The sequence below is a fragment of the Tenrec ecaudatus genome, chromosome 10 (genome assembly GCF_050624435.1).
Source record: "Tenrec ecaudatus isolate mTenEca1 chromosome 10, mTenEca1.hap1, whole genome shotgun sequence".
In the NCBI taxonomy this organism is placed as follows: Eukaryota; Metazoa; Chordata; class Mammalia; order Afrosoricida; family Tenrecidae; genus Tenrec; species Tenrec ecaudatus.
The window spans coordinates 57,975,154-57,999,595 of NC_134539.1; the positions used below are offsets into that span (position 1 = coordinate 57,975,154).

The following is a 24,442-nucleotide window of genomic DNA, read 5'->3' on the forward strand; positions in this document are numbered from 1 at the left end:
CACAGCAGCTGCAGGCACCAGGGCACCTGCCACCTGTGGGGAGAGCCTGCCCGCTCTGGGCCAAGGGGCTTGGCAGCAGTGTCCGAAGTTAATGCGATGCCCATGACCCTGGCAGGCTCCCACTGGGAGTCTGGGACCTGGGCTCTGAAGCTGCACATGAAATAACCAAGGAATCAAGATGAAACGACCTGAGTCATTTAACAAGTCTTCAAAGGGTGCCTGGTACGAAGCTAGCCCAGGGGCTGGTCTGAGCAGCAGCAATGCCTCGTGTGCAGGTACCTACACAGGGCCCAGACTCCCAAGAACCTGGGCTCCCGGAGCCTTTCAACACCTTTCTTACCGCGCACCGGGCCTTGTTTCCCAGCAGCCCTTCGACTCACGCCAGGGCAGAAAACCTAACAGGGAAATGGGTTTGCTGGGCCACGCCAACTGGACTCGAACAAAGAGACAGCGAGAGACCTCAGTGGAGCAGCACAGGTTTATTGGTGGCATGCTCTCCTCAGGAGCCTGGGCGGCCAGGACTGGCTGTTCCTGGGTACACTGCTCCGGGCCGGAGCTGCAGGGGAGGAGACACAAGGGAGACTTTTAGGTCCAGTGAAGGGTTTCTGAAGTACAAGCCCGACAGAGCAAAGACAAGAAGATGACCCCAAACTCCTGAGTCCACTCTGTCTTCAGTCCGTCCTGAGCGAGCACAACACACTCGTTTTGAATGTGCCCGTTCAGGAACTCTCCCCCAGGAGCGTCCTATGTGCCCCGCACTGTAGGCTCGGCAGCGCCCTCAGAAAGTCAGCATAAAACCCAACGATTTTGCATAAGCAAATGTGGTGAAGAAAGCTGATGGTGCCCGGCTAACAAAAGAGATAGTGTCTGGGGTCTTAAAGGCTTGAAGGTGAACAAGCGGCCATCAAGCTCAGAAGCAAAAAAGCCCACATGGAAGAAGCACACCGGCCAGTGCGATCACGAGGTGCCAAGGGACCAGGTATAAGGCATCATGCAAAAAAAAACAAACAACGATATAAGTGTGTGTATGTATGTGTATATATGTGTATATGTATATGTATATATATATACCATATTAAATGAAGGGGGAAGTGCAGAGTGGAGACCCAAGGCCCAAGTGTCGGCCAATGGAGATCCCCTCATAGAGGCGTTTAGGAGAGGAGATGGGTTAATTAGGGTGCGAGGTAGTACCGATGAAGAACACAGCTTTCCCCCAGATCCTGGATGCTTCCTCCCCCCAACTACCATGATCCGAATTCTACCTTGCAGGCCTGGATAGAACAGAGGCTGTACACTGGTACATATGAGGGCTGGAGGTACAGGGAATCCAGGGTGGATGATACCTTCAGGACCAAGGGTGTGAGGGACGATGCTGGGAGAGTGGAGGGTGAGTGGGTTGGAAAGGGGGAACTGATTACAAGGATCCACATGTGACCTCTTCCCTGGGAGAGGGACAGCAGAGAAGGGGGGAAGGGAGACTCTGGATAGGGCAAGATATGACAAAAACATGAGGTATAAATTACCAAGGGCACATGAGGGAGGGGGGAAAGGGGAGGGAGGGGAAAAAAAAAAGAGGACCTGATGCAAGGGGCTTAAGTGGAGAGCAAATGCCTTGAGAATGATTGGGGCAGGGAATGTATGGATGTGCTTTATACAATTGATGTATGTATATGTATGGATGGTGATAAGAGTTGTGTGAGTCCCTAATAAAATGTAAAAAAAGAAAAGAGGAGAAAAAAATGATTAGGGCAAAAAAAAAAACCCAACGATTTGAGCCACCATGCATGGCAGAGTGGTAAACCGAAGCATCTCAGGCACGGCGGGCCTTCCAGTGCCAACTTGGCTTTTCAAAAGAAGTCCCTCTCCCTCTAACACCTGGCACAGCCCATTCCTACCCGCCGCCCTTGCCCCAAAGGTTCAAAGAAGCCTTCCTACCTCCAGGTTTCCCCTGGCTTTTCGGAGAATGTTGTGGGTTACGACCACTGTGGAGAGAAGGGAGAACGGGAAGATAAGAAACACACGGGTCCAGGAAGACTTGACACAAGTCAAGTTCAGGGAGAAGGAGTGCCCCCACCACCACCCCAATTCCAAAGGGCCCAGAGCAGAGAGACTATGGAGGCCCGCCTATCCCAGCATCCAGCCCAGGCCCAAACCACCTTTCACCCCCACAAGCCACCTCTTGGAGGGTTCGGCTAGGCACAGCCACACAGCATTGCCAGAAGGTACAGTGTGGTATGCCCCGCTCCTGGACCTCAGGCCTGGGCAAAGCACACTTTGCCCGTTCTTTGAGCAGGCTCCTTGGGGCCTGGGAGCAAGGACTCCGGGTCCTTTTCCTCCTGAGCCTGCCCTTTGACTGCCACAGGAGCCCAACTTGGTTTCCCCGGACAAGTGACATTCCACTTGAAGAGGAGCGCTGGCTGGGGCAGCTTCAGAGGTTTCGGCCTGCTGGACCTCTGAGCTGTGGCGAGGGCATGTCCTCACTGTATCCCAGCTCCCAGAGGGAGGCCGGAGAAGCCAGCCTTCCAGGGGAGCGGCTGTAAAGGGAGGCAGCGGCCTCTCTTGCAGTCTTTTTCCAGCACATTCTCCAGATGCGGCTGGAAGGCTCCCATGGAACACAGTCTGCTGAGCCTGCTCAGGGTCTGTCCTGGGCAGGGCTAGAGGATGAATGGGGAATTCAGAATGGGCAGGGCAGATACAAGGCCTTTGCCAACAGAGCCCAAGGCTGGAACAGACTCTGCCCAATTCCACAGTGGCTTACTCCACAAATAGTTGCCATGTTGTAGCCTTGGGAAAATATTTTTCTTGCCTTACAAAAAACTCCATCTGGAGGTAACAATCTGTTTGCATTCCGTGGTGCTGGGGAGAGGCACGGGGGCCCTGGGCCTCGTCTTAACTGGGTACACGGAGGCAGCCACGGTCTCTGGGTGGTCACCTTCACCCTCCCCTCAGGCTGGTAGGGCAGCAGTTCTTAACCTGGGCTAAGTCCCCAGAAAAGAAGGACAAGTCTGTAAGTGTAAGCCATGAATGCGTTTGTCCTGGGGAGAGACACCATAGCTTGTCTTGATCTACACCAAGAGGCCCGTGACCCAGAAACAGAATTTCGCAACTGCAGCTGTTAAAAATAATTCTACACACGTTTCTCTGAGAAACAACTCAGAGAAGAGCTAAGGATCCCCTACCCTAAGTGAGGACGTGAGATGTGCCAGCTCTCAATGTGCTAGACGGGCCTCATGTCTGAGCAGCCCCACCCCGTCCCAAAGCACAGTCATCCCACTGAGGAGGGCAGAGAGCTGTCCTACTTCCCCGCCGCGGGGAGCCGTGACTTCGACCTCAGCAGAGTGCTGGGGTGGCTGCCTGACAACAGGCCGCTTTTCGATGTGGCCTCAGGCAATTGGCCCAGCCCTGGGGGGTGGGTATTCCTGTCCCCCTGAGGACCTGCTCCTCACTTCAGGAGGGAAGCAGGCAGCCACATCATGGTGCCCTTTCCTTACTTTCCCCTGGAGACTCTGGAGTCTCACGCAGGGACTGGCCCTTGCTCCACTCTACTCCAAGCTTCTCCAGAGAGAGACCTGCAGGGCTGGTGAGCCACAGAGCCTTGTCAATGCGGAGAAGGTGGCAGCACCTGCCATAGTTAGGAAGTGTTGAGACACTGGCTGTTTTTTTCTATTAGTGTTTGGGCCTCCCAGCCATGGGATCCAGGCTGACCCAAGGCAAAGAAGCAGGGCGCTAACATTTTCTGAGCATCTACTCCACTATCATGCCTCCTTTACAGATGAGAAAACAGGGCTTTTGATAAAGCTGGGACAGCACAAAGCACAATGCCCCATCTGCTTGCTGCTCCAAATGGTCCACAGCTCCCCCAGACATGCCCCCGGCATCACCTGCTTACTCACTCAAAACCCTTCTCCCCTCCATGACCCAACCCCATCCTGGCAGCCTCACCACTGTCCCAAGGAACTCCCCCAGCCGCCTGGGCCTCGATGAGCTGGCCTGGCTTCAGCTCACCAGGTGCTGTGACCTGGGCCCGCCTCGTCCCCTTCTATGCCCTCTCGAAGCAGAAGCCAAGATCCACCCCAAGCACGCCCTTCAACACTCAATGCCCTTTCCCCCCAGGAGGGAGCCTCCATGCTTAAGCTAACTCCAATTTGCCCTTCAAGATCCAACCAGTCCAGTGACTGGAACTGCCTCTCTGGGTACCTGGCATGCACCTGCCACATCAACGCCTCACCCCCACCCGACCATCCTACAAACAGACGCTCTGTGCTCCTCTCTATCCTTAGAACCTGGAGGGGGCTGAGCTCTCTTCTGCAGCTCATCCTGCAGTCAGAGTCCATTTTTCAGAAGGTTCCCAGGAGGGTGGCTAGGTAGAAGTCCTACCTGATAATAAGCTATGCTCCGTGCATCTGTCAGAAATGTTTGACTTTCCTAAGAGGGGCAGTCGGCAGGCTCACCCCCAGAGAGAAAGCGCTCCAGTCAGCAGTTCTCCTACACAGGGAGCTCCACCTGGACCACCATGAGGCCTGGCCAGGGCTGAGCAGACAGCAGGCACTACGACAAGTGGGGCCGAGAGTGAAACCAGGAGCAGCTTGCTGGAATCAGAGATCACAGGTGGACCACGCCTCTACAAAAGTTGAGGTTAATCTCTTGACCGGAGTTTCTGTCTGTCTCCTGATTCCCAGCACGCCTTTCTCACATGCAGATGGGACGGGTTGACCGTCTGCCGCTGCCCCGTCAGGCCTTTCCTATTGCAGCCCACCTCATCTCCAACTTGCAGCCTCCATCCACCCCGTCACATGGCCTCTGCTTTGAGTTTCTCAGACGCAAAACCCTAGTTCCTGCCTCTGCCCCGCTCAGTCCCTGTGCTGGACAGCACTGCTCCTTCCCTCAATGCCTCCTCCTGCTCCTTTCGGACTCCGCTCCAGTGCCACTTCCTCCAGGAAGCCCACCTCCCAGGCAGAATGGGGCCCACCCACTGGCCCCCATAACACCCTGTATGCTTTCCCATCACTGTGCCCCCACACGCCTGCCTCCTCACAAGTCAGCCCCCTGGCCTGCAGGCCCCTCGGTGCGCAGTCTGTGCCCATCAGAACAGAGGAGTATGACACGACAGGAAGCCCACAGCGAGGAGGAGGCAGGGTGACCGGTGGCGGCGGCCCCACTCACACTGATCAAAGATGGCCTTCTCCTGGTGCTTGCTCAGCTGCAGGAGCTTCACCGTGCTCTGCAGCTTCTGGTCCTGCTCGCACAGCTTGTTTTCCAACTTGGTAATCTCTGCCTTCATGTCTCCAATCTCAAAGGGGGAGGAAAACAGAATGAAGAAGACAAAGTAGCATTAACGCACACGAAGAGCTGCAGAAACACACAAAAAGATGGCGAACCTCACTAAGGAAGACGTTTGAAGACAAACTAGAGGCCACTTTCTGCGGTGAGCCTGGCCCCAGCAGCCGGACTCCTGTGGAGGTGAGGGAGTGGGGCCAGCACCCACAGGAGGATGCTCTGTCTGGGGCCACTGGGAGGCACCCTGGCCAGCAAGCCCACCGCCAGCATGCCTCCTGGGAGTGTCGACCAGCACAAGAGGAGAGGCCTGGGCCCAGGACCAGGATGTTCACCGCAGCTGAAAGCAGGCCCCGTAGGGGATAGGGGGGCCAGGGGAGGGCGGCCTGAGCCCAGAAAAATGAACCCAACTGCTTGCGAACCACAGAATGTAGAAGGCGATGCAGTCGGTGAGCTGGGTATGCGGTGGCATGGAAGGACGCCCAGAGTGGACAGCGAGTGCCGAAATTAAAGGTACCACCACCCTGTCAGTCCTGTCTCTGAGAGATGGGATTTGGGGTATCTTACTTCTCTCTTTTAAGTTATCTGTAGGGTTTGCTATTTTGTGGAAATTCTGAGGCTTGTTTTAAAAAATGCCTTCAGTGTTTAGGCGTGAACACAGGACGGACCACCGGAGAGCCGCTCAGGGCTAGGCAGGGAGAGAGCGGGTGGGTGACCATTCGCACACTTCTGGAAGGGCCCCCGCAGTGGAGGCTGGCCTGCCAGTCCCCCCACTTGCGGCTCCACCCTGAGAGCAGTTCCACGCCGGGGGGCACTCGGACTACGCTGCTCCCACGCCAGCCACTCTGGTGCTGGGGCTGGGGGCTGAGCCGGCTGTCAGCTCAGAGTCCCTGTCGTCTGTTCTCAAACTTGTGCATGGCAGTTGTACGTGTAATTAAATTACACAATTTAATTAAATATTAAGTAAACCCATGAATATGTGTACAAAAAGAGAGAACGGGTTGTATGAAAACTAACAGATGCTGCAGGAAAGGCTTGATGTAAAGGCAAGTCACTAAAAAACACATTTCTGGCAAATTACGTGTGGGAGAGACGGCGATAAAAGTGTGGGAGGAACAGCCTAGAGGAGCTGTAGATTCAAATTGCTTTGCAAGTGTCTTACGTCCTCTTCATCTCAGAGCCAGACAGTGGAGTGACAGACATACACTTGGGTGGAGCTTATGAAAGGACGGCGGGGTGAAGGCCCGCAGCAGCCCATGTCCAGAGGCGAGGCCCTGGCCCCCGTCACCGGAGCGGCAACCGAGGGTGCGCTGCTGAGACGATGACGGTGCGGATCGCTTCCTGCTCCCCGCTGTAGCCACTTCTAAGACGAACCCATCGCGTCAGGGACGAGGACTCCGCTGCTCTCCCAACACGGCGCCTGGTTTCAACGGTGGGTTTTCTTGAACTCTTCTTCATGCTAAGAGCCCACACAGCTGTGGGTCGGCCCACGGCTCCAGAGACCACCGGTTCCAGGAGAAACTCAGCCCATTCACAGCCTTGGCTCCGCTCCTGTCCGGTGGGGTGTGGGTCCAGGAGGCGAAGTGGGTGGCTGCTCCGCTGGGTACCCATGGTGTCCAGGGCTTCCCCGGCCATGGTCTACTCAGCAGGGGGCAGTTACGGGGTGCTGGCAGGTTTGTCTCCCTGACACAACAAGCTCCTCCAGCCTCTGTTCTCTGAGGGGCAGTGCCCGGCACAGGGCGGGTGCTGCAAGGGCACCCACTTCCATCCACTTGGTCCGTGCAGGGTCTCTCCAGCATGCCCACAGGGGTCTCTCGGTTTCCACTGAGGAAAACCTACCTCCAAGTGACAGGACGCGTCTGTGACGGTGAGACAGCAGGTGCCCTGGCGCCCTGCCCTGCCTGTCTCTAGCTCTGTCGCGCTGGGAGTCACGAACCTCCTGGGATAGGGCCTAGCCTCTGAAGGTCACCACAAGGGGGCATCTGTGGAGAGCCTGCCATCCAACGGGCACCCTCGGAGCTGGGTCGACTCCTTCATCAGTGCTCCCTTCCTGCCTGTCTCCAGCAGCAGCTTCCACACACACACCCTTGTCTTCCTTTAACAATGAACCACCTCATGGGCTTACCAAAGGAGAAGTAACGGTGACCCCCAGGCAACCAGGGGTCAGTCTCGCCTCATCCACAGATCCCTGCCCATCTGCACCCCCCAATGATTTGAAGACAAGCTTAGAAGTTAGGGGCATATCATTCCATCAGTAGAACACTCAGGGAGGACCTCTTGAAGAGAAAGACTCGTTTCTGGACATGGACGCACACGCTCATCACCACACATCACCACACACTGACAGCGGTGCCTCCAGCCCACCAGGCAGGCATCCGGAGGAGCTCCAAAGACTGTGGGGAAATGGACTAGACGATCATGGAACTGGCCGTTAACTTTTTAAAGCCCGCTCTCAAGTCAGTGGACACAGCGCCTGGGTGCTTCCTAACTTGATTCTTCCTGACAGTTGGTGTGTTTGATTTGGGAGCCGCTAAGTCCCCCACCCGCACTGGCCATGTGACTAGCATGTCTGTTCAAGCCAGTGCTCCTCAAAGCCGCCGGGAGGGCTTATGGGGACGGGCTGCTGGGCCCACTCCTGGAGGTGCTCGCTTTCTGCTCAGCGGTTTGAGGGGAGCCTGAGAATCTGCATTTCTAATAGGTTTGCAGGTGACACAAAGGCTCAGAGAACAGACTTTGAGAATTCCTGGGAAGCTGCAGATGCACCCCCACCCACCTTCTCTTAAATGACAATGCTCCAAACTTGCTATACGTATACTGGCCCAGCCTTGGAATCAAGCTGCTTCTCTTAGGAGACCAAGTTCCTCCCGGTGGGAAAAAGAAATCACCATGGGGCACGAGGGGAGCTGCTTGGTGCGACTGGTCAGCATTTCTCAAGCTGCTTCTGGGGAGGGCGGTAGCCGCACTGGTGTTTCCGACTCACAGGCAGTGCTTCCGGGTCCCTCATCAACTCTTTAGTCCTTTCTCGGTCTCAGTGGCTAACGAAATGCACCGAGTTAACTGCTTCATCCTGAAATAGAGCAGCTCCACAGCATCAAGTCCAGTATCACAATGGACAACGTACTCACGAAGTAAGAAAAGGTCCTTGGCCCCCAGGTGGCCGTGTGTGCCCGTCGAGCCTCTTCATGCAGGACACACCGCCCAGTTACTGCGCTAGAGCCCCGGACCTGTTTCACATGTGTGTGACACATCCTGCTGGCAATTTTTAGACACTGTGTTTTCCCATTTTCATTTATAATTAGATGACGAACCTGCATAGTCTCAAAGTCAAGGCTACACAGCCTCCAAGGTCTATTTGGGGAAATCCTGGTCCCCTCCTTTCTCTCAGTGCCCACTTGGGAATACCCTATGCATAATGTTACTGTCTACCCTCCCACTTTAAAAAAGTGGTATGAAGCACATATGCATGCCGTTATTTAGCCTCCCCCGCCCTCCCGGCGCGCTGTTTGGATAGGCGGATACACAGGATACGCTCTCTCTAAAGCAGGCCTCTGACGGTGCCTCAATGCACCAGGCAGATGAATGATGTTCAGAGAGACGACAGGGAGCAAGAAAAAGCAGAGGGGCTGCTTGCTGGGGGAAATACACAAGTCTGCTTTATACACATTCCACACGCAGCAAAAGGCAGTGACAGAAAAGTGGCTACAGCCAATTTAACACCACCCGGGGGGTCTGTGTCCAGCAGCAGCAGCAGCAGCAGCAGAGAAGCCTCTTGAAGGTCCTGTTGCTGGCTCGCACATTCCGCGGTGCTAACTCGAGCACAACCAATTGGCCGAGGGACCCTCAGAACGCGAGGCGCCCATCAGGACCTGCCGGTCCAGGGCTAATCTGCAAGGAGTGGCGATGGATGGGGCCATAAAGATAAACATCGGCCTGCATCCAGCCACGGAACAGACAGACCCGGTCATGCACGGAGGACAAAAGCCACAGGCAGTGTCTGTGCTCAGGGTCAAATGTCTAGCCTTAAGAACTAACTATATGGCCTCTGCCCGCAGCAGCCTGAGGTAGTCTGCCCAAATGGTTCGCTACTCACTTCACTCAGAACACCCCACAAACCATGCAAATCAAGAGGGCTGAATCTTCGGGTCCATTTTCAGAACACCCGTGAAACTGCTCAGGCCCTCGAGTGTTTGCAAGACGTCATTATGCGGTGGAAGCAGTGTGCGCCCTGCCGACAATTGCAAAGGTGGAGTTGGTAGGTGTGCACAGGCCAAACAGCAAGGCTGGACCCAGGGTCGGTGGCCCCAAAGGCGTGAACCTTTGCTGCACATGCTTAAAAATGCAGAGAGCCCTGTTGAGCTTAAGGGTTTCGATGTGGATTCTCTGCTCACTGAGCACATCCAAGTGAACAAAGCCCCCAGAAGCATGGCTGGACCGGCAGAGTTCATGACTGGATCAGCGCACACGTGAGCTTCCCAGCCACACTGAAGCGATCCTGCTGAAAAGGCATAAAAGGCTCCTAAACCAGAAGAGGAGGTTGCTCAGGAAAAAAAGAAACTCCCAGAAGAAACCGAAGAAGCAAAAACACATGGCTCGGGAATAAAGTAAACTTAAAATAAAAGTTCAAAAAAAAGAGAACTATATAGGACAGGAGCTTGTTTGGGGGATGGTAGGAAATGATTTGCTCATTCATTCAAAGCCGCGTGTTTAACCTCTGCTCTGGTGGCTGTGGGTTGGGCTGCCCAGGGAGAACGAGGAGGCTGTAGAGTTATCACACTGGAAACCCCAGGCAGGTGCTAGTCCTCAGAATCAGCTGCCTGGCAGTGGGGTGTTTGTTCGTTTGTTTGAAGGCCAGGCAATGTAGCGAAGCCAGAAGAGGGGCGGTTCGAATCTACCAGCGGCTCAGCAGTCAGGTGCCAAAGGAGTTACAGCCTTGGAAGCCTGTGCGGGCAGCTTGCTGGGAGACTGAAAGGAGCCGACTGGTTTGTTCTTTTTTTTTTTGGTGGGCCAGGCCAGGCGAGGCATGGCGAGGTATGTCCCCTCAGGGAAAAGACGAGAAAACAGACAAGACCCACTCTCTTTGGGCTGCAGGGGCTTGGGGAGGACGGGCGAGGGCTTCCCATACTGGCCTTCTCTTTCTAACTCCTGCGCTCCCCTCCCACGGGGACTTAGAGCTTCTAAAACAAAAGAATAAAAAAATAAAAGAATAAACTTTGGTTCCGATATTTCTGCTTTCAAGCCAGTTCTGTCACCTTGAGTAGATACCTCAACTCCCAAAGTGTGTTTCTCCCAGTAAGGTTCAACCCAACAAAGATGCGCTAGGACGGTGGTTCTCCACTTCCCCAGCACCGTGACCCTCTCATACATACAGCTCCCCATCTGGTGGTGACCCCCAACCATAACACTGTTCTCGTTGCTACTTCATCACTATCATTTTGCTACTGTTATGAATCGGGCGACCACTGTGAAAGGGTCGTCGTTCGACCCCCAACGGGGTGGAGACAAACAGGTTGAGCACTGCTGCATTAGAGGATGGGGTACCATCCTGTCAGGGCCACAGCGTCTCCCCTCCTCTGATGTACAGCTGCTGAGGACCAGGCCCCTAGAGACAGCCCCCTCCCTCCACATCCCCCACCCTGCAGCGTCTGCCCGACTCCGACCCCACAGGTCCTCTCCTACCTGCTCACAGTGGTGGGTACACTGGCCATGTGTGGGGAGCGAGACTCTCCAGAGAAGCTTCAACAGCCGTGAGGCTTCTCCCAGGATCCGTTTGGCTGTGTCCACGCTGGTGCCAAACCTGCTCAGGGGCGCCAAGTGTGGGCCCTACATGGGTGGAGGGGAAGGCGGTTACACGCGGTCTTCAGGGAGAGCATGATGCCAGGGGACAGCAGTTTATTGTGCTTGAAGATGGTGAATCCACAGGTGATAGAATCTTAGGCTAACTTGTAACTGTGATTACTAAGAACCGGCACTAACTGTACGTATCACCCGCCAGGAGGGTCCTTGATGGGACCATTCACCCCGCTTGGCAGCCCGCGGAGCTCTCTGGAGGCAAACACACAGCAAGAGCAGCAGCGCACACTGTTCGCTGCTTTGTTTCATTGTGCACGGTCCCGTCAAACGCCTCGGCTTAACGTGAAGATAAATATTAGGGCCTTACAAAGTCTCTCCTCACCTCCACGGGCAGAAGCAAACGCAAACTGATGGGTTGGCAGGGGCACGAGAGCACAAAAGACGTAACTCAGAGAAGGGGAGGAGAAAGTTAAAAAGAAAAAAACAAAACTGAAAACCTTTTGCCTTCACGAGTAATAAAAATAACACAAACTAAAAGGGCATAATCTTTTTAGCTGCAAATTGGCAAAGAGCATTATAAATAAACGTGCTCAACGAAGGCAGGAGCGCAGAGACAGATATTCTTACTCGGAGAAGCAATTTTGTTGTAAAGTGAGATAACAATCGTGATCAAGAGCCCGGAAAGGTTCACTCTTTGAACCTGCTAAGTCTCACGTCTGGGAGTTCACTAGTCAAAGATGTGAGCACAGACGTGTGTGCGTGGCTCTGTGTACAGCTCAAATGCCCGCCACCGGCAGAAAGAGTAAATAAGTGATGGTCTACCGGTGAGTTAATTTGTTTTAGAGCCATTCAAGTCGAATTCTAGAAAAAATAATGAATGCGACCGGGAAAATGTTCAGAATATGATCTGGAGGGAAAGGCACAGTGTGAGATGCATGTATCGATGAACTAGGTCCGTTAACTCTATCAACAAACCAAAACTAGACATAGCAGAGTAGACACTTTCTGTTTTATACCTTTCCATGGCATCTAGTTTCCGTGCACTGCAGATTATAATCAGAAAGAACAATAATTTTATTAATATTCATTAAGTCATTCAGCAAATATTTACAAAGCACCTATTCCATGCTAGGTCATGTGCGAAGCAGTGAACACACGCTATTGTGCGAGACAAACACTATCCCTGCTTGCCTCCAGTTATCTTACTGTCTGGTGGAGGCTAAAAGGTAAAATTACTTTTGACAATATAGCTAGACCAAATAAAACAAACAGGCGAAGCAAGTATCAAGAACCAGGGGTCTTCAGCAAGGACCGGAGAAGGGGGAATTGAAAACGAGACCTCTTAAGCTCAGAGATCAGGTTCAATCCAGAGGGAGCAGCAAGCGCCCAAGCCCTGGAAGAGTGAATGACGAAGCGGATGTCCAAAGCCTGGCTGGTGGGGGGGAGGATGGCTTTCAGTGAGGAGGACTGCAGTGGGATAAAGGCGAGGAGGAGGGGCACGAAAAGCATCCCCCAAGGCAGAGGAACCACGGTGTGGTTTGCAAGCATGGGCAGCAGCCTCATCAGAGGCGGGAATGGACTGTGAGAAAGCAGAAGGCGGGGAGTGTGGGTGAGGGGAGGTCTGTAGGTTCAGCCAGACGAGAGACTGGCTCCTGGCCTCTGTGCAGAGAAGGATGTCTGCGTCAGGTGACTGGCAGTGGCCTTCAGGCCAGTGTCATGAAAGGGAAGGGGAATGCAGAGAACCGAGTTCAAACCAAGCTGTGCCGAGCTCGTCCGCCTTACAGCAGCATCTGCAAAGGGAGCGGGCCTCACCTGCTTCAAGGAGCTCTGAGGGCAGGAGCAAACACCACCGACTAAGCGCCTGCCTCAATCCACTGTGACATCGTGAGAGCCGCACGCACCCTCACGATGCCACCCTTATCGCAAAGGATCTAGTGGCTCACTTCCTTCATGAGGGCAAGGCCCTTTCCCCAACCAAGCCCACTGTCGCCACGCCAATTCTGACCCCAGTGAGCCTATACATGGTTTCTGAGGCTGTGGGTCGTGACAGGAGAGGAGAGCCGCCCCTTTCTCCCTCGGAGGGGCTGGTGGCTTTGACCTACCGGCGGTGTGGCTAGCAGTCCCACACTTACCCGACAGTGCCACTCGGCCTCCTTTAAGGAGCCCTGGGCTCGTTAGCTATGTAACGACCTTGCTCTTGGGCCTGAACATGTCGGCCTGCAGCGGTAAATGCATAGGCGACTGACGGACACACGGCGGACAGATGTATCAGAGAACAAGTGGGCAGGTGGCTGAATGTTTCAGAGACTAGGCAGAGGCAATCAATCGCTGGCACATGTAGCAGGTCCCAATGAAGAAGTCACAGCATCACGGGGTACATATCTCAACAAATTTCCCCTCAGATGTTTCAATGACTGGTCCCCCCGGGCTGGACCTGACCTTCATGAATCACATTTCCTGGCCCCTCTTCTCAGGGCTGGACTGAGGCCAGCCACTCCTCCTGCTCTACTGACTCTCGGGGGCATCTCCTCCCCTCCCACCTCCCCCCGGGTGCGCGCTGGGTTACCTTTGTGGCCAGCTCTTGAACTGTAGGGCCAGGAGCTTCCTGGATTTGGATGTCCATTTCAGCAAGGAGCCTCTGCCCCCGGCTAATCTGCTTGCGTAGGGCATTGTAGTCCTCGATCAGGCCCAAGACATGGCAGCCACTCTTGTTGGCCCACAGGTGGTGGCCGGGGACCAGGTGAGGCATGCACGGGTTACCGGTGACCGAGCTGCCACTGTCGCAGGAGAGGGAGTCCACATCATCTCCAAAGAGCAAAAGAGTCTCTGAAGCTGCAAAATATGAGGCATAAAGGCAGGTGCACTGGGGTGAGAAAGGCAGGCACACTGAGAGCGAAAAAGGCAGGTACACTGGGGGCGAGAAAGGCAGGCGCACTGGGGGTGAGAAAGGCAGGCACACTGGGAGCGAAAAAGGCAGGCGCACTTGGGGCGAGCCTCTGCAGAGCTCGGGGCGCTGCAGCTGGCAGGGAGACTGCAGAGAGGTTCGGCCGCACAACGGTCTCCCTCGGCATTAATCAGGAAGGACACTGAGCCTGGCTCCTGGAGCTCAGTCCATAAACTTTCCCCCACAAGGCTTATTCATCTCAGGGGAGACGATCAATACCATCCTACCAGCATTTATGAGGCGCCCCTCTACACAGAGGTGTTTGACTCAAGGGGACCCTACAGGGCAGAGTGAAATTCTGTACAGCTTTCCGGAGCAGAGAGCCTCACCTTTCACCCATGGAGTGACCGGTGGTTTGAACGGCTGACCTTATGGTTAGCAGCCCAATGCTTAGCCCAGGGTACTAGCAGGGCTCTTTACCCCTCTATGGAAGACTTCATTCACACAAAGGAACCAAGCTGAGTGTCGCCCAGGAGGCTGAGGTCCTGGGGGAATAGAGATACTAGGAGGGAGGCGGAACAGCACAATGAAGACAAGGCCAAGCTTGGAGGGAAGAACCAGGTCCTGTGCAGGGGGCGGGGTCAGGGAGCGCTTCCAAGGAGAGGCACTGGTTGGACTGGGCGGGACTGGCAGCGAGTATTAGGGTAAAGAGAGTAAACTTGTGTTGCCTTTTCTCCTAAGGATCCCACAGGAAGGGCACTCCACAGCACTAGTATTTGTGCTGGGCCGGGAGGGCGTCGTAGGGTTTTCAGTGGCAGAAGATGGAACCAGGAGTGGCCTGGAAAAAGGGGAAGCCACACGGCAAAGTCACAGTGAGAGGTAATGAAGGCTGGTCTGTAAGATGGGGAGCCACCCTTGTGGCTGCATGTGGGCAGAGGGCTAAGGCAGAGAGGCCTGCTGGGGCCAGACTACAGAGATTTTGCAAAAGCCTTGCTACAGTGCATGCAGAGTTTAGTCTAGGGCAACCGGGCCAGGATGACATCGCTGAGGTGGGGAGCACCTGTGGATGGATTGACCGGCTTAGAGAAGATCAAAAGAACCCAGCAGAGAACATGAGCCAAATACTGTCTTCAGTTGGGACCCGAAACCCCTTTCTCTTCCATTTAAAAAGTCGTCCTGCTGTGGTCACAGCGATGTACCTGATTTGGGTGGCGCAGCCAGGGCGTGATCAAACAGATCATTCGGATCCTCATTTACCACAGGACATCTGTTACCATCTGCAAAATGCAAAAACACGGGAAGAAAAACAATGGCCCAAAGTGCTCACAAAACAGAAGACATTATTAAGACATCAGTACTACCCAAAACTACCCTACAGTCAACCCAACTGCATCAAAATTTCAACCGACTTCTTTGCAGGCATGGCAATCCTTGAAGGTCTGTGGCCCTGCAAGCAGGTCTCACTCACCAAATCGATTTTGCAAAAGAAGAACGGAGGAGGACATCCCAATCTCAAAATATATTACAAAGCTACAGACATCAAAATAGTCTGGTAGGGATATGATTGACATATAGACCGATGGAAAACAACTGTGCATGCACAGTACTATAACGGAAAGTGTTTTGTGGCATCATAGGTTATGCATTAGGCTGCTAACCACCAGGTCAGTAGTTCGAAACCACCACCACTATTTATGTTATAATGACGGTCAGTCTATGAGACAATAGTAGTACATATATGATAATTACAGTAAATACATGAAATATATTAAAGAGCACGGGGGAGGAGGGAAGACCTCATGGGGGTGGGGAGGTGAGTTTTAGTTCATAGTAATCAGTATTTGCATGAGAATTGAATAATAAAGAAAAACATCTTTATGTATTGGCTCCTTTGCACACACGCAGCATGCACACATTCATTCACCTCCTCCCAGGGCTCTGTCCCGCTGGGTCCCCTGCAGGACACAAAGAGTAGAGGGAGAGACCAGGCCTACCTCCTTCCCCTAGAAGAGCCCACATGCCCAGGCAAGTACAGGGCAGGGAGTGGGGAAACAGCAATTATTTCCCCGCAGGGAGGGGAGCTGGCCCCAACCTGATTTCCCAAAGGCTCACACCTGCACTATGCTTTAAGAGTGAGTAACCCACGGGGACAGGGAAAGCGGGTGGGGAAGAAGCTCCCAGGCAAAGAAACAGCAGAAGCAAAGTCACAGTGGAGGGAGCCTGGGTGGCACCAGACTGGGGGCACAGCGGTGTGGGAAGCCTGCGTGGGATACAAGCTAGAACTGTGAGGGTGGCGGGGCCTCCCACGGACTGCAAGCAGGGCAATATCCGCCGAGCCCTGGGTTCGGGGGCTGGAGGGGCCGGTCTGGAGGTTGTCACAGTAACCCGAGCCAGAGAGGAGTGACCCAAAGTAGGATTGGGGTGGGGGACAATGAATTTCAACACTGTGTGTGCAGATGACAGGTGTGGCACTGCCTACCTTAGAAAGCCCTCTCATACCTCAAGTCCCAACAGCTTAGAGAGCAGGAGGGACCGGGCACCAGAGTCATGGGAGAGGAGACCCAGAGAGGACGCGGTCTGCCATCAGCCCAGCACATGTGGGCATGGCAGAACAGGAACAGTGCCAGGCCCGAAGAGCCCCCAGCCTGGGGAGTTGCTCCCCCCATGGCAGGTGGGAGAACATGGTCCTTGGTCAAGCGAGCAGAGAGAAAGCTGTTGCCTGCGATGCACTGCTCCTCCCAAGGGCGCAGAACCGCGCTGTAGAAGCACAACAGGGGCTTGCAACACTCCCACCACAAGGGCTGCCTGCAGCCGGCCTTCCAAAGCTGGCACAAGCTGCGCAACAGGGCCGGGACGCCCCGCTTCACCCACCCCAGTCCACACCATCCATCCCCTTGGTCCTGCGTCCTCACAGCTCTACAAAGGGCCGGAGGCCCACCTGGTGATGCCCAGCTCACTGTGCCTCTGTACAACGCTCTGTGTATCCCAAGCAGAGGGCAGAGTGACATCTGCCCAGCCCTTTAGAGTTGCCCCACCCCCAGAGAAGGGATTTATCCTCATAAAACTGCTTTAACATGAAAAAGCTTATTAACATAGTTTGTTAAAAGCCCCATATCAGAGATGACTTTGATCATCGAAAAGAACAGAGTACTGGTTTAGTGACCAAGAAGAGTCTGCGAACAGTAACTAGGAAGCCCATGTACACAGTTAGGAAGAACATCGATGATCTGGTAATGGGCCCAAACAAAGAGGGCAGAGGCTGGCCCCAAACCCACTGTGCACAAGGCCTGTCGGGATGAAGGGACGGAGAGAAACATGCACACCCCACCCTGGGGGCATCGGGATGGCCATCCCCCAACAAGCTAGGCTCCTTCCGGAAAGCAAAAGAGCGTCTAGCTCCAGTTCTGCCACCTGTTTGCTGAGTCACTTTGGGAAAGTCCCTCTCCCTCTCTGGGTCTCTGTTCCTTTGTCTAGAGAATAAAGAGGATGGCCTGGCTGCCTGGTTTGGGCCTGGTCCCTGGCTGGCTTGTTCAGGGTGCCCAGCACCTCTCTGCGCGGCCTCTGACTGCTGCCTGGTGTGAAGAGGAGAGAAGAGGCAGACATTATACTGCATCCCAGCCCCACTTTTCACACTTGCAAGGCTCCTGTCTAGGCTCGGAAAGACTGAATACCGAAAGAAGGGCTACAGGTCCTTACAAAGGCAGCAGAGGCTACAAAGAATTTCCAGCAGTGGAGCAAGGCGAACAGAGGAGCAGGACCAGCGGCAACGAGGGCCATTAGAAGCCCAAATTCCACTGCCCTAGGAAGCAAGAGGCCCTGGACAGAAGATACCACTTTGCCAAAGGTAATAGCTAATTAGCAGCCAGGCCCTGGCTTCCAGAGCACACAGTGCCAGCTGCCAAGGGAAATACATCTCCGGGGGCCAGGGCCTCACTGGGCAGCTCAGCTCCTATAGCACGCGCCGGCTCACAAAGAAGTGAGGGGGAGGCAGGTGTCGGCCCTGCCTGGCTGGCTGCAGGGCCGCTGGGGGCTGGACGGGGCTTGGCCAGCTCGGGTGCCGGCTGCTTCCGGCGGGTGGCTTCCTCTCACCCTTTGCCAGCTGCTCCTCCAGCTTGCTCTGCAGGGAGCGGTTGGTGTCGATGCTCCTCTCCAGGTGCGCCCGCAGCGTCTGAATCTCTCCCAGGAGGCCATGCGGGTCACCCAAGGGGCCCTGCCCCCTCCAGCCTTCGCCTGCCGCCTCGACCCGGGCCTCTGCGAACACACCCAAGGGAAAAACTGACCAAGAATCTCCCGTTAGGCAAAGGTCAGCCTGCAAAGCAACTCAAGAGCATTTCAAACCTGCCCCGGCCATCGCCCTCCCCCTTCCGGAGAACGAGGTGCAATTTAAAATAACAACTAGACGTTAAAAACAAAAATATTGGCAGACTTAATTGCTGCTATTCCACAGGCTAAATAAGAGCTGGAAATTAATTTTCACTTCTGGCTATAAAAGCCTAGCAAATTGCACACCAAACCCCAAAATTATGTCTAGTACTAATAAAACCTATTTGGGCTGGAATTATAGAATGAAAGGGGCTGATTTTAAGAGCTGCGGTATATTAAAAAGGCACAACAAGAATCAGAAAAGCAACTTGAGGAGAAAATGAAATTGGTGAGATGACCCTTTCTAGATAAACTTTCAATAGGGAGAAACTGTCTGGAAAATTATTTAAAAACAAATAAACAAGAGTCCACCACACCTCCAAACTGCTTCTGAAACATTCGGGCTTAGCTGAGTCTCTCCAACTGGTCACTCTCTCGGGACCAGGGAAGAGCAGGGCTAGCCACCGCCTCCAGGGCAATGGCTGGCCAGGCAGGTGCTCAGTAAGCTGCTGCTACGTGAGGGGGCTAGAGAAACCACGCGCACAGAAAAGTGATCTGCTGATAGCCTACGACGTGCCAGGCACTGTGCTAACGTGTTTTTAATAAATGAGTTCTTAATTTCCACAACAACTCTTCAGAACAAACAGGTCTCACAGAAAAAGACACAGGCCCAGAAAGGCCAAGTGACCTGCTAAAGGTCACACAGCTGAGAAACGAGGGTATCAAAATCTAGATCCCTGCTGACTCTGGAGGAAAAGTCTTTCCCTGTTTCCTGCTGCTTCTTCATTAAGAGTGAAACCCAAAGAGTTTGTTTCAAAATAGGGTTTGGAAGTGGTGTTTAGGAAAGAGCTCAGAAATCTGTCTTCTGGCTGACTGGGGGGAGGGGTGTGTGCAATGTGTCCAGAGGCCACACCAGGGCGGCGCCCAGGTGAGAGGGCCTCGGCTCAGAGCCCAGTACCTCTCGGGAGCCTGCGCTCTTCATCCAGCTTCTCATACACTGTCAGCTCCATTCGCAGGGACTGGAGAAGCTTGTCGTTCTGTGAGAGCATCTGCTGCCTCAACTTCACCTCCTCCTGGGCCCTGAAAAGCCCCACCACACGCACACAAGGTTAGTTCTGACGGACTGTGGCTTATGCACCCCGCCCCACCACTGGTCAGAATACACAGCCCAAAGCAGCAAGTGGGGGACACGAAGGTGAAGCGCAGCCACTCTGGCCAAGTGCCCTCCGGGTCCCTGACTGTCCTAACGCTATAACCTTCACAGCCACCCTCTAAGGGAGGTGCCAGCAATCTTCCGTTCACAGAGGCTGGAAGGCTTTAAAACAGTGATTCTCAACCTGGGGGTCCAATGACCGTTTCACAGGGGTCGCCCAATTCCTAACAGTAGCAAAATTCCAGTTATGAAGTAGCAGTGAAAATAATGCTATTAAATAAACAAACAAATAAATGGATAAATAAATAAATAGACCCCAAAAAAAGAAAGAAAGAAAAGAATGTTCTGGTTGGGGTCCCCACCACAGGAGGACCTGCATGAAAGGGTCGCGGTGTGAGGAAGGTGGAGAACCCTGCTCTAAAAGGACTGTTCTACCCAGAGCTGCTCAGGGGGGAGGAGGAGCCAGGAGTAAACACTTAAACCCAGGACTCAGGTCTCTAAGAATCTTGCTAATTCACCGAGCTGGAGAGTCGTGGGCAGGGCTGCCGAGGCTGCCGAGACCAAAATTAATTCTGTGTATTGTGAGCTCTTATCTCTTATCTGTACCTGTGCACATGCTCCGGGCTAGGCCTGGAAAAGACAGGGTTGGGGTGATGAACAGTGAGGGGTGAGGAAGCCTCAAGGAACCCAAGGAGTATTGTGTGTTTCATCGGTGCTATACTGCGCCCTGGTTGACTCATCCCTTCCTTGCGCGACCCTTCTGTGGTGAGGGGATGTCCCATTGTCTACAGATGGGTTTTGGGTCTCTGCTCCGACTTCCTCATTCTCAACAATATAGTTATTTTTGTTTGTTTGTTTTTGGTCTTCTGATGCCTCTAACCCGATCCTGTGGACACCTCATGATTGCACAGGCTGGTTTGCTTCTTCCATGTGGGCTTTACTGCTTCACTGTTGGATGGCCGCTTATTAACGTCAAGCCTTTAAGACCCCAGATACTACATCTTTGAATAGTCGGGCACCATCCGCTTTCTTCACCATATTTGCTTATGCCTCCATTTTGTCTTCAGCGATCATTCCAGAAGGGTGAGCATCATGGAATGCCAGTTTGTTAGAACAAAGTGTTCTTGCATTGAAGGCGGGCTTGAGCAGAGGCCCGAAGTCCATCCACTATCTCAGTGTATTGCCATACAAATATATGTACACAGGCCAATATCTCTATTTTTATGAATTAATGTATTTACATGTGTATACACCTATGTTCATACCTTCATCCATAGCTTTGCTTCCCAGATCTTTCCTCAGTTTCCTTTTACTTTCCTCCTGCCCCACCATCATGCTCGCTCCTCTTCTGCCTCTTAGTAATTCCTCTCAGCTAGATTGCTGCTGTTCCAACACCCCCAGGATCTCTCCATCCTCCCCCTCCTTGTTGATTTCAATTTCCCAGTTGTTCCCCAGTCTATGGCATTGTTTGCTCACCGCTCCCTTCCCCTGCCTCCTCCTTCCCCCAAGTCCCTCCAGAACCAGCAGTCCCGTTGCTTTCTCCTCGAGCTTGCTTCCCATTCTATCTTATACAGGTAGGCAAACCAATAATAACAGGGACAAAACAACAAGAAAACAAAAGATTGGGGAAAATAGAGAAAAAGAAAAAGGAAAAAAAGATGATAATAACGAGGGGAAAAAAAGAACAAAAAAAGCATACATAATCCAGGAGCAGGAATGGGAGTGGTGATCCCAGGAGGGTGGGGAGAAGAAGGGGCAACGAAGCAAACTGATTGACACATAACACCCCCCCAGGGGAACAAACAAAAGAAACCATGGGGGAGATGTGTAAGATATGAAAATAATAATTTATAATTCATCAAGGGGTCACGAGGGTGGGAGGGGGATGAAGGGGGAAAAGAGGAGCTGATACCAAGGGCTCCAACAGAAAGCAAATGTTTAGAAAATAATGATGGCAATACATGTACAAATATGCTTGATACAGCTGATATATGGATTGTTATAAGAGCTGTAAGAGGCCCCAATAAAATGATCTTTTAATTGGGGGGGGCAAAAAGACTAAAATGAAAGGCATTCATCAGTACAGGGCAAGAACTACTGAAAACACAGGAAACAACCCAGCTTGTGGGGTGAGGGGCACAACACTGCAAAAGTGGAATCAGCATGATCCTCTCACACCTAAGCCTGGCTCTGTCACTCCTCTGCCGACAGCCCCCAGGGGCTTCTTCCCTCGCTCACAGCAGCAACCAGAGTCCTGACAGAAGCTACCAGGTGCTGTGCGATCCAGCACCCAGGTGCCTCTCTGTCTCGTTTGCTCCAAGAACCCGTGCCCTCCACATGCCCGGCCTCCCTGTTCTGCCCACCTCAGCCAACCCACTCTGCCTAGGGACACTGTCCCTTCAACTGAAAATGACCAGAGCTCACACCCTCCCCAGTTTCAGGTCTCCGTCAATGGCATCTTTCCAGAGACATCGTCCCTCCCCTGGCCCAGACAAACACACAGAAAGTTACCTCCCGGCACCTAAGACCATTTGTCTCCATCCAGTTTTGTCACCATAAGGAGCCCTGGTGGCATAATGGCTAAGCACTTACGGCTGGCACTTCAAACCCACCAGCCACTCCATAAGGGACAGATGTGGCGGTCTGCTTGGACAGGGTCCCTGTGAGGCACAGTCACCCGGGCAGCCATGAGTTTGGGTTTTCACCACTGTTTGCTGTCTGCCCCTTGCACTAGGGCAGGGTGAGTGCATTCTGTTTCACGGCTGCAGCCTCGGTGCCTCTACCTGTTCAGCTGGCTGCGGCTGGTGCAGATCTCCTGGACCAGCTGCTCGCAGCGCCGCGCCTGCTCGCCGGCTTCCTTCTGCAGCCTCTCGTTCTCGGCCTGCACGCGCGCATGCTCCCGCTGAAGGTGCTCCAGGCTTGCAGTCTTCCTGGAGAGGGACTCACGTAATGTTTCATTCTCCTTCTGTTTATCTGCAAACACACAGAGAGCGCCACTGAGAAGGGAAGTCATTTATTTTGTTTTGTTTTCTCCCAACCCGATTAGCAAACACAGCACTTTAGCTCAGGCACTCCAAGGATACAGACGAGAACGAGATTTAATCTGGCACTTATGATTTTGGCATTCCAATCAGCTTATGCATCTTGGTCAGATAAATCTGCCAATATCAAGGCTGCAGATTAAACGTCACTCAGATGAAATGGGCCTGTTTAGTCTTCTATTAAATAATGGACCAGGAAACCTAATGACTTTGCCTTCAGGGACCAAATAGGGTAGAAACTACAGGTAGAGGCAAGCAAAGGGGCCCCAAACTCTGGCGTCATCCAGAGCCTGTTCGCTCCGCTAACCTTAGGTGTTATGTCATCTCCTCCTTCTACTGACACCCTGGCTCATTCCGACTCATCTTTTGCCTCACAGCTGAACACAGCCTTTCTGGGGCCAGGATGCCTTCTCCAGAGCCCTGTAGCTCCCCACGCATGCCTTCTCGTGGCCAGTCATCATGGAGGCCAGCCTGGGGTCCCCAGGAGTTAAATGAGGAAGTGCCAGGTCTCACTCACTTCTCTCTGTGCCACAGTCTACACAGGACTGGATATCAAGCTAAAGCCAGAAAATATTTGCTGAGTGCTGAATCATTTGCAGGAGCCCCAGTTTCATCTCCTAAACACCTATGCGTTGGCTTGTAGCTCTGCCCCTCCACTCCTCCCCCACCCCCAATATGCGGTCACTTGGCAGAGCCATCGTTTAGTATTATGTAGCTGTTCTCCCCTTTGTGATATGACGTAATCATCCTATGCGTTGTATTGCCTCACTTCTGTGACATAAATGGGACAGCATTACAGGCAGCTATATTCATGAATGCAATCTGCAGTATTAAGGTCTGTCTTGAGTCAATCTCTTCTAAGATATAAAAGGCATCTGAGCAGAGAGAGAAACTTACTAACACCAAGAAGGAAGAACCAAGAGTGGAGTGGGTGTATATCCTTTGGGCCCAGGGTTCCTGTGCTGGAAACCTCCTAGTTCCCGGAGAATATGGAAGCCAGAAGGCACAGGCAGATCTCCAAGAAATCCCAAACCCATAGCTGGTGAAAGGAGACAAGGACCTTCCTCCTAATCTGTGAGCCCAAAGAGAGGAAGCATCGCCCCAGAGACAGCACCCCGAATTTGGACTTCCAGACTCCTCAACTGTAAGAGAAGAAATTCTGGTTGTCAAGGCCATCGTGTTGTTTCTGTTGTAGCAGCAGCAGATGACTATGGCACAGCCCGGAGTTAGCACTGACATTCTCTAGGGGAGATGAAGTTCCCCACGTTCCAGGTGCACCACCTTTTAGCCCCCTGAATACAGGCTGGTAAACTCTCTAAACCTGTAAATTAGGGCTAATAATACTCGGTCACAGAAATATTATAAATACTGGGGAAAAAGCAAGCCAAACTCACTGCCATCAAATTGATTCTGACTCCTACTGACCCTATAGTGCAAGACAGACTTGCCTCCTGTGGGTTTCCCAGACCGTAACTATTGACAGGAGTAGAAAGCCTCGTCTTTCTCCCTCAGTATTGAGAGATGATGTAAATAAAAGATCTTTAAAGGTTTCTAAATTCCAAACGGAAGAAATTAAGGAACGGGATCTTCACAAGAAACACCGGTACACTTTGCTGACGTTACATGGGGAAACTCTGCCAATGGTAGGACATTTCCCGTTGAGAAATTGGCGTAATATATTTCCTGTCCCTTCTCTTCCACTGGGCACCAAGACGAATGAGAGGCGGCTATATAAAGATAAGAAAAATCTCACTGCCATCGAGTCGATGCCAACTCGTAGTGAGTGACTCTATAGTACAGGGTGAACTGCCCCTGTGAGCCTGTGAGTTTCCAATACTGTAACTATTTATGGGAGTAGAAAGCTGGGTCTTGCTCCCACATAGGAGGCAAGTGACAGAAAAGTAAGTAAGAATTACTGAGCCTTTCCTGTGTTACAGT

The 24,442-nt window shown here is 53.0% G+C and overlaps 1 protein-coding gene across 2 annotated transcripts in view; it reads right to left on the reverse strand.

Moving 5' to 3' along the window:
• Window positions 1-464: 464 nt before the first annotated feature.
• CDK5RAP2 (CDK5 regulatory subunit associated protein 2) overlaps window positions 465-24,442 on the reverse strand; it is a 206,328-nt gene continuing 182,350 nt past the window's right edge. For both annotated transcript variants that reach the window (XM_075560408.1, XM_075560407.1), the window contains 9 exons: window positions 22,247-22,436; window positions 19,269-19,390; window positions 18,038-18,199; window positions 15,148-15,225; window positions 13,631-13,896; window positions 10,951-11,094; window positions 5,164-5,290; window positions 1,936-1,982; window positions 465-556 (listed from right to left, as the gene is read on the reverse strand). In XM_075560408.1, the coding sequence (XP_075416523.1) occupies window positions 500-556; window positions 1,936-1,982; window positions 5,164-5,290; window positions 10,951-11,094; window positions 13,631-13,896; window positions 15,148-15,225; window positions 18,038-18,199; window positions 19,269-19,390; window positions 22,247-22,436 (1,193 nt within the window). In that variant the 3' untranslated portion in view covers window positions 465-499. The remainder of the gene's footprint in view (window positions 557-1,935; window positions 1,983-5,163; window positions 5,291-10,950; window positions 11,095-13,630; window positions 13,897-15,147; window positions 15,226-18,037; window positions 18,200-19,268; window positions 19,391-22,246; window positions 22,437-24,442) is intronic.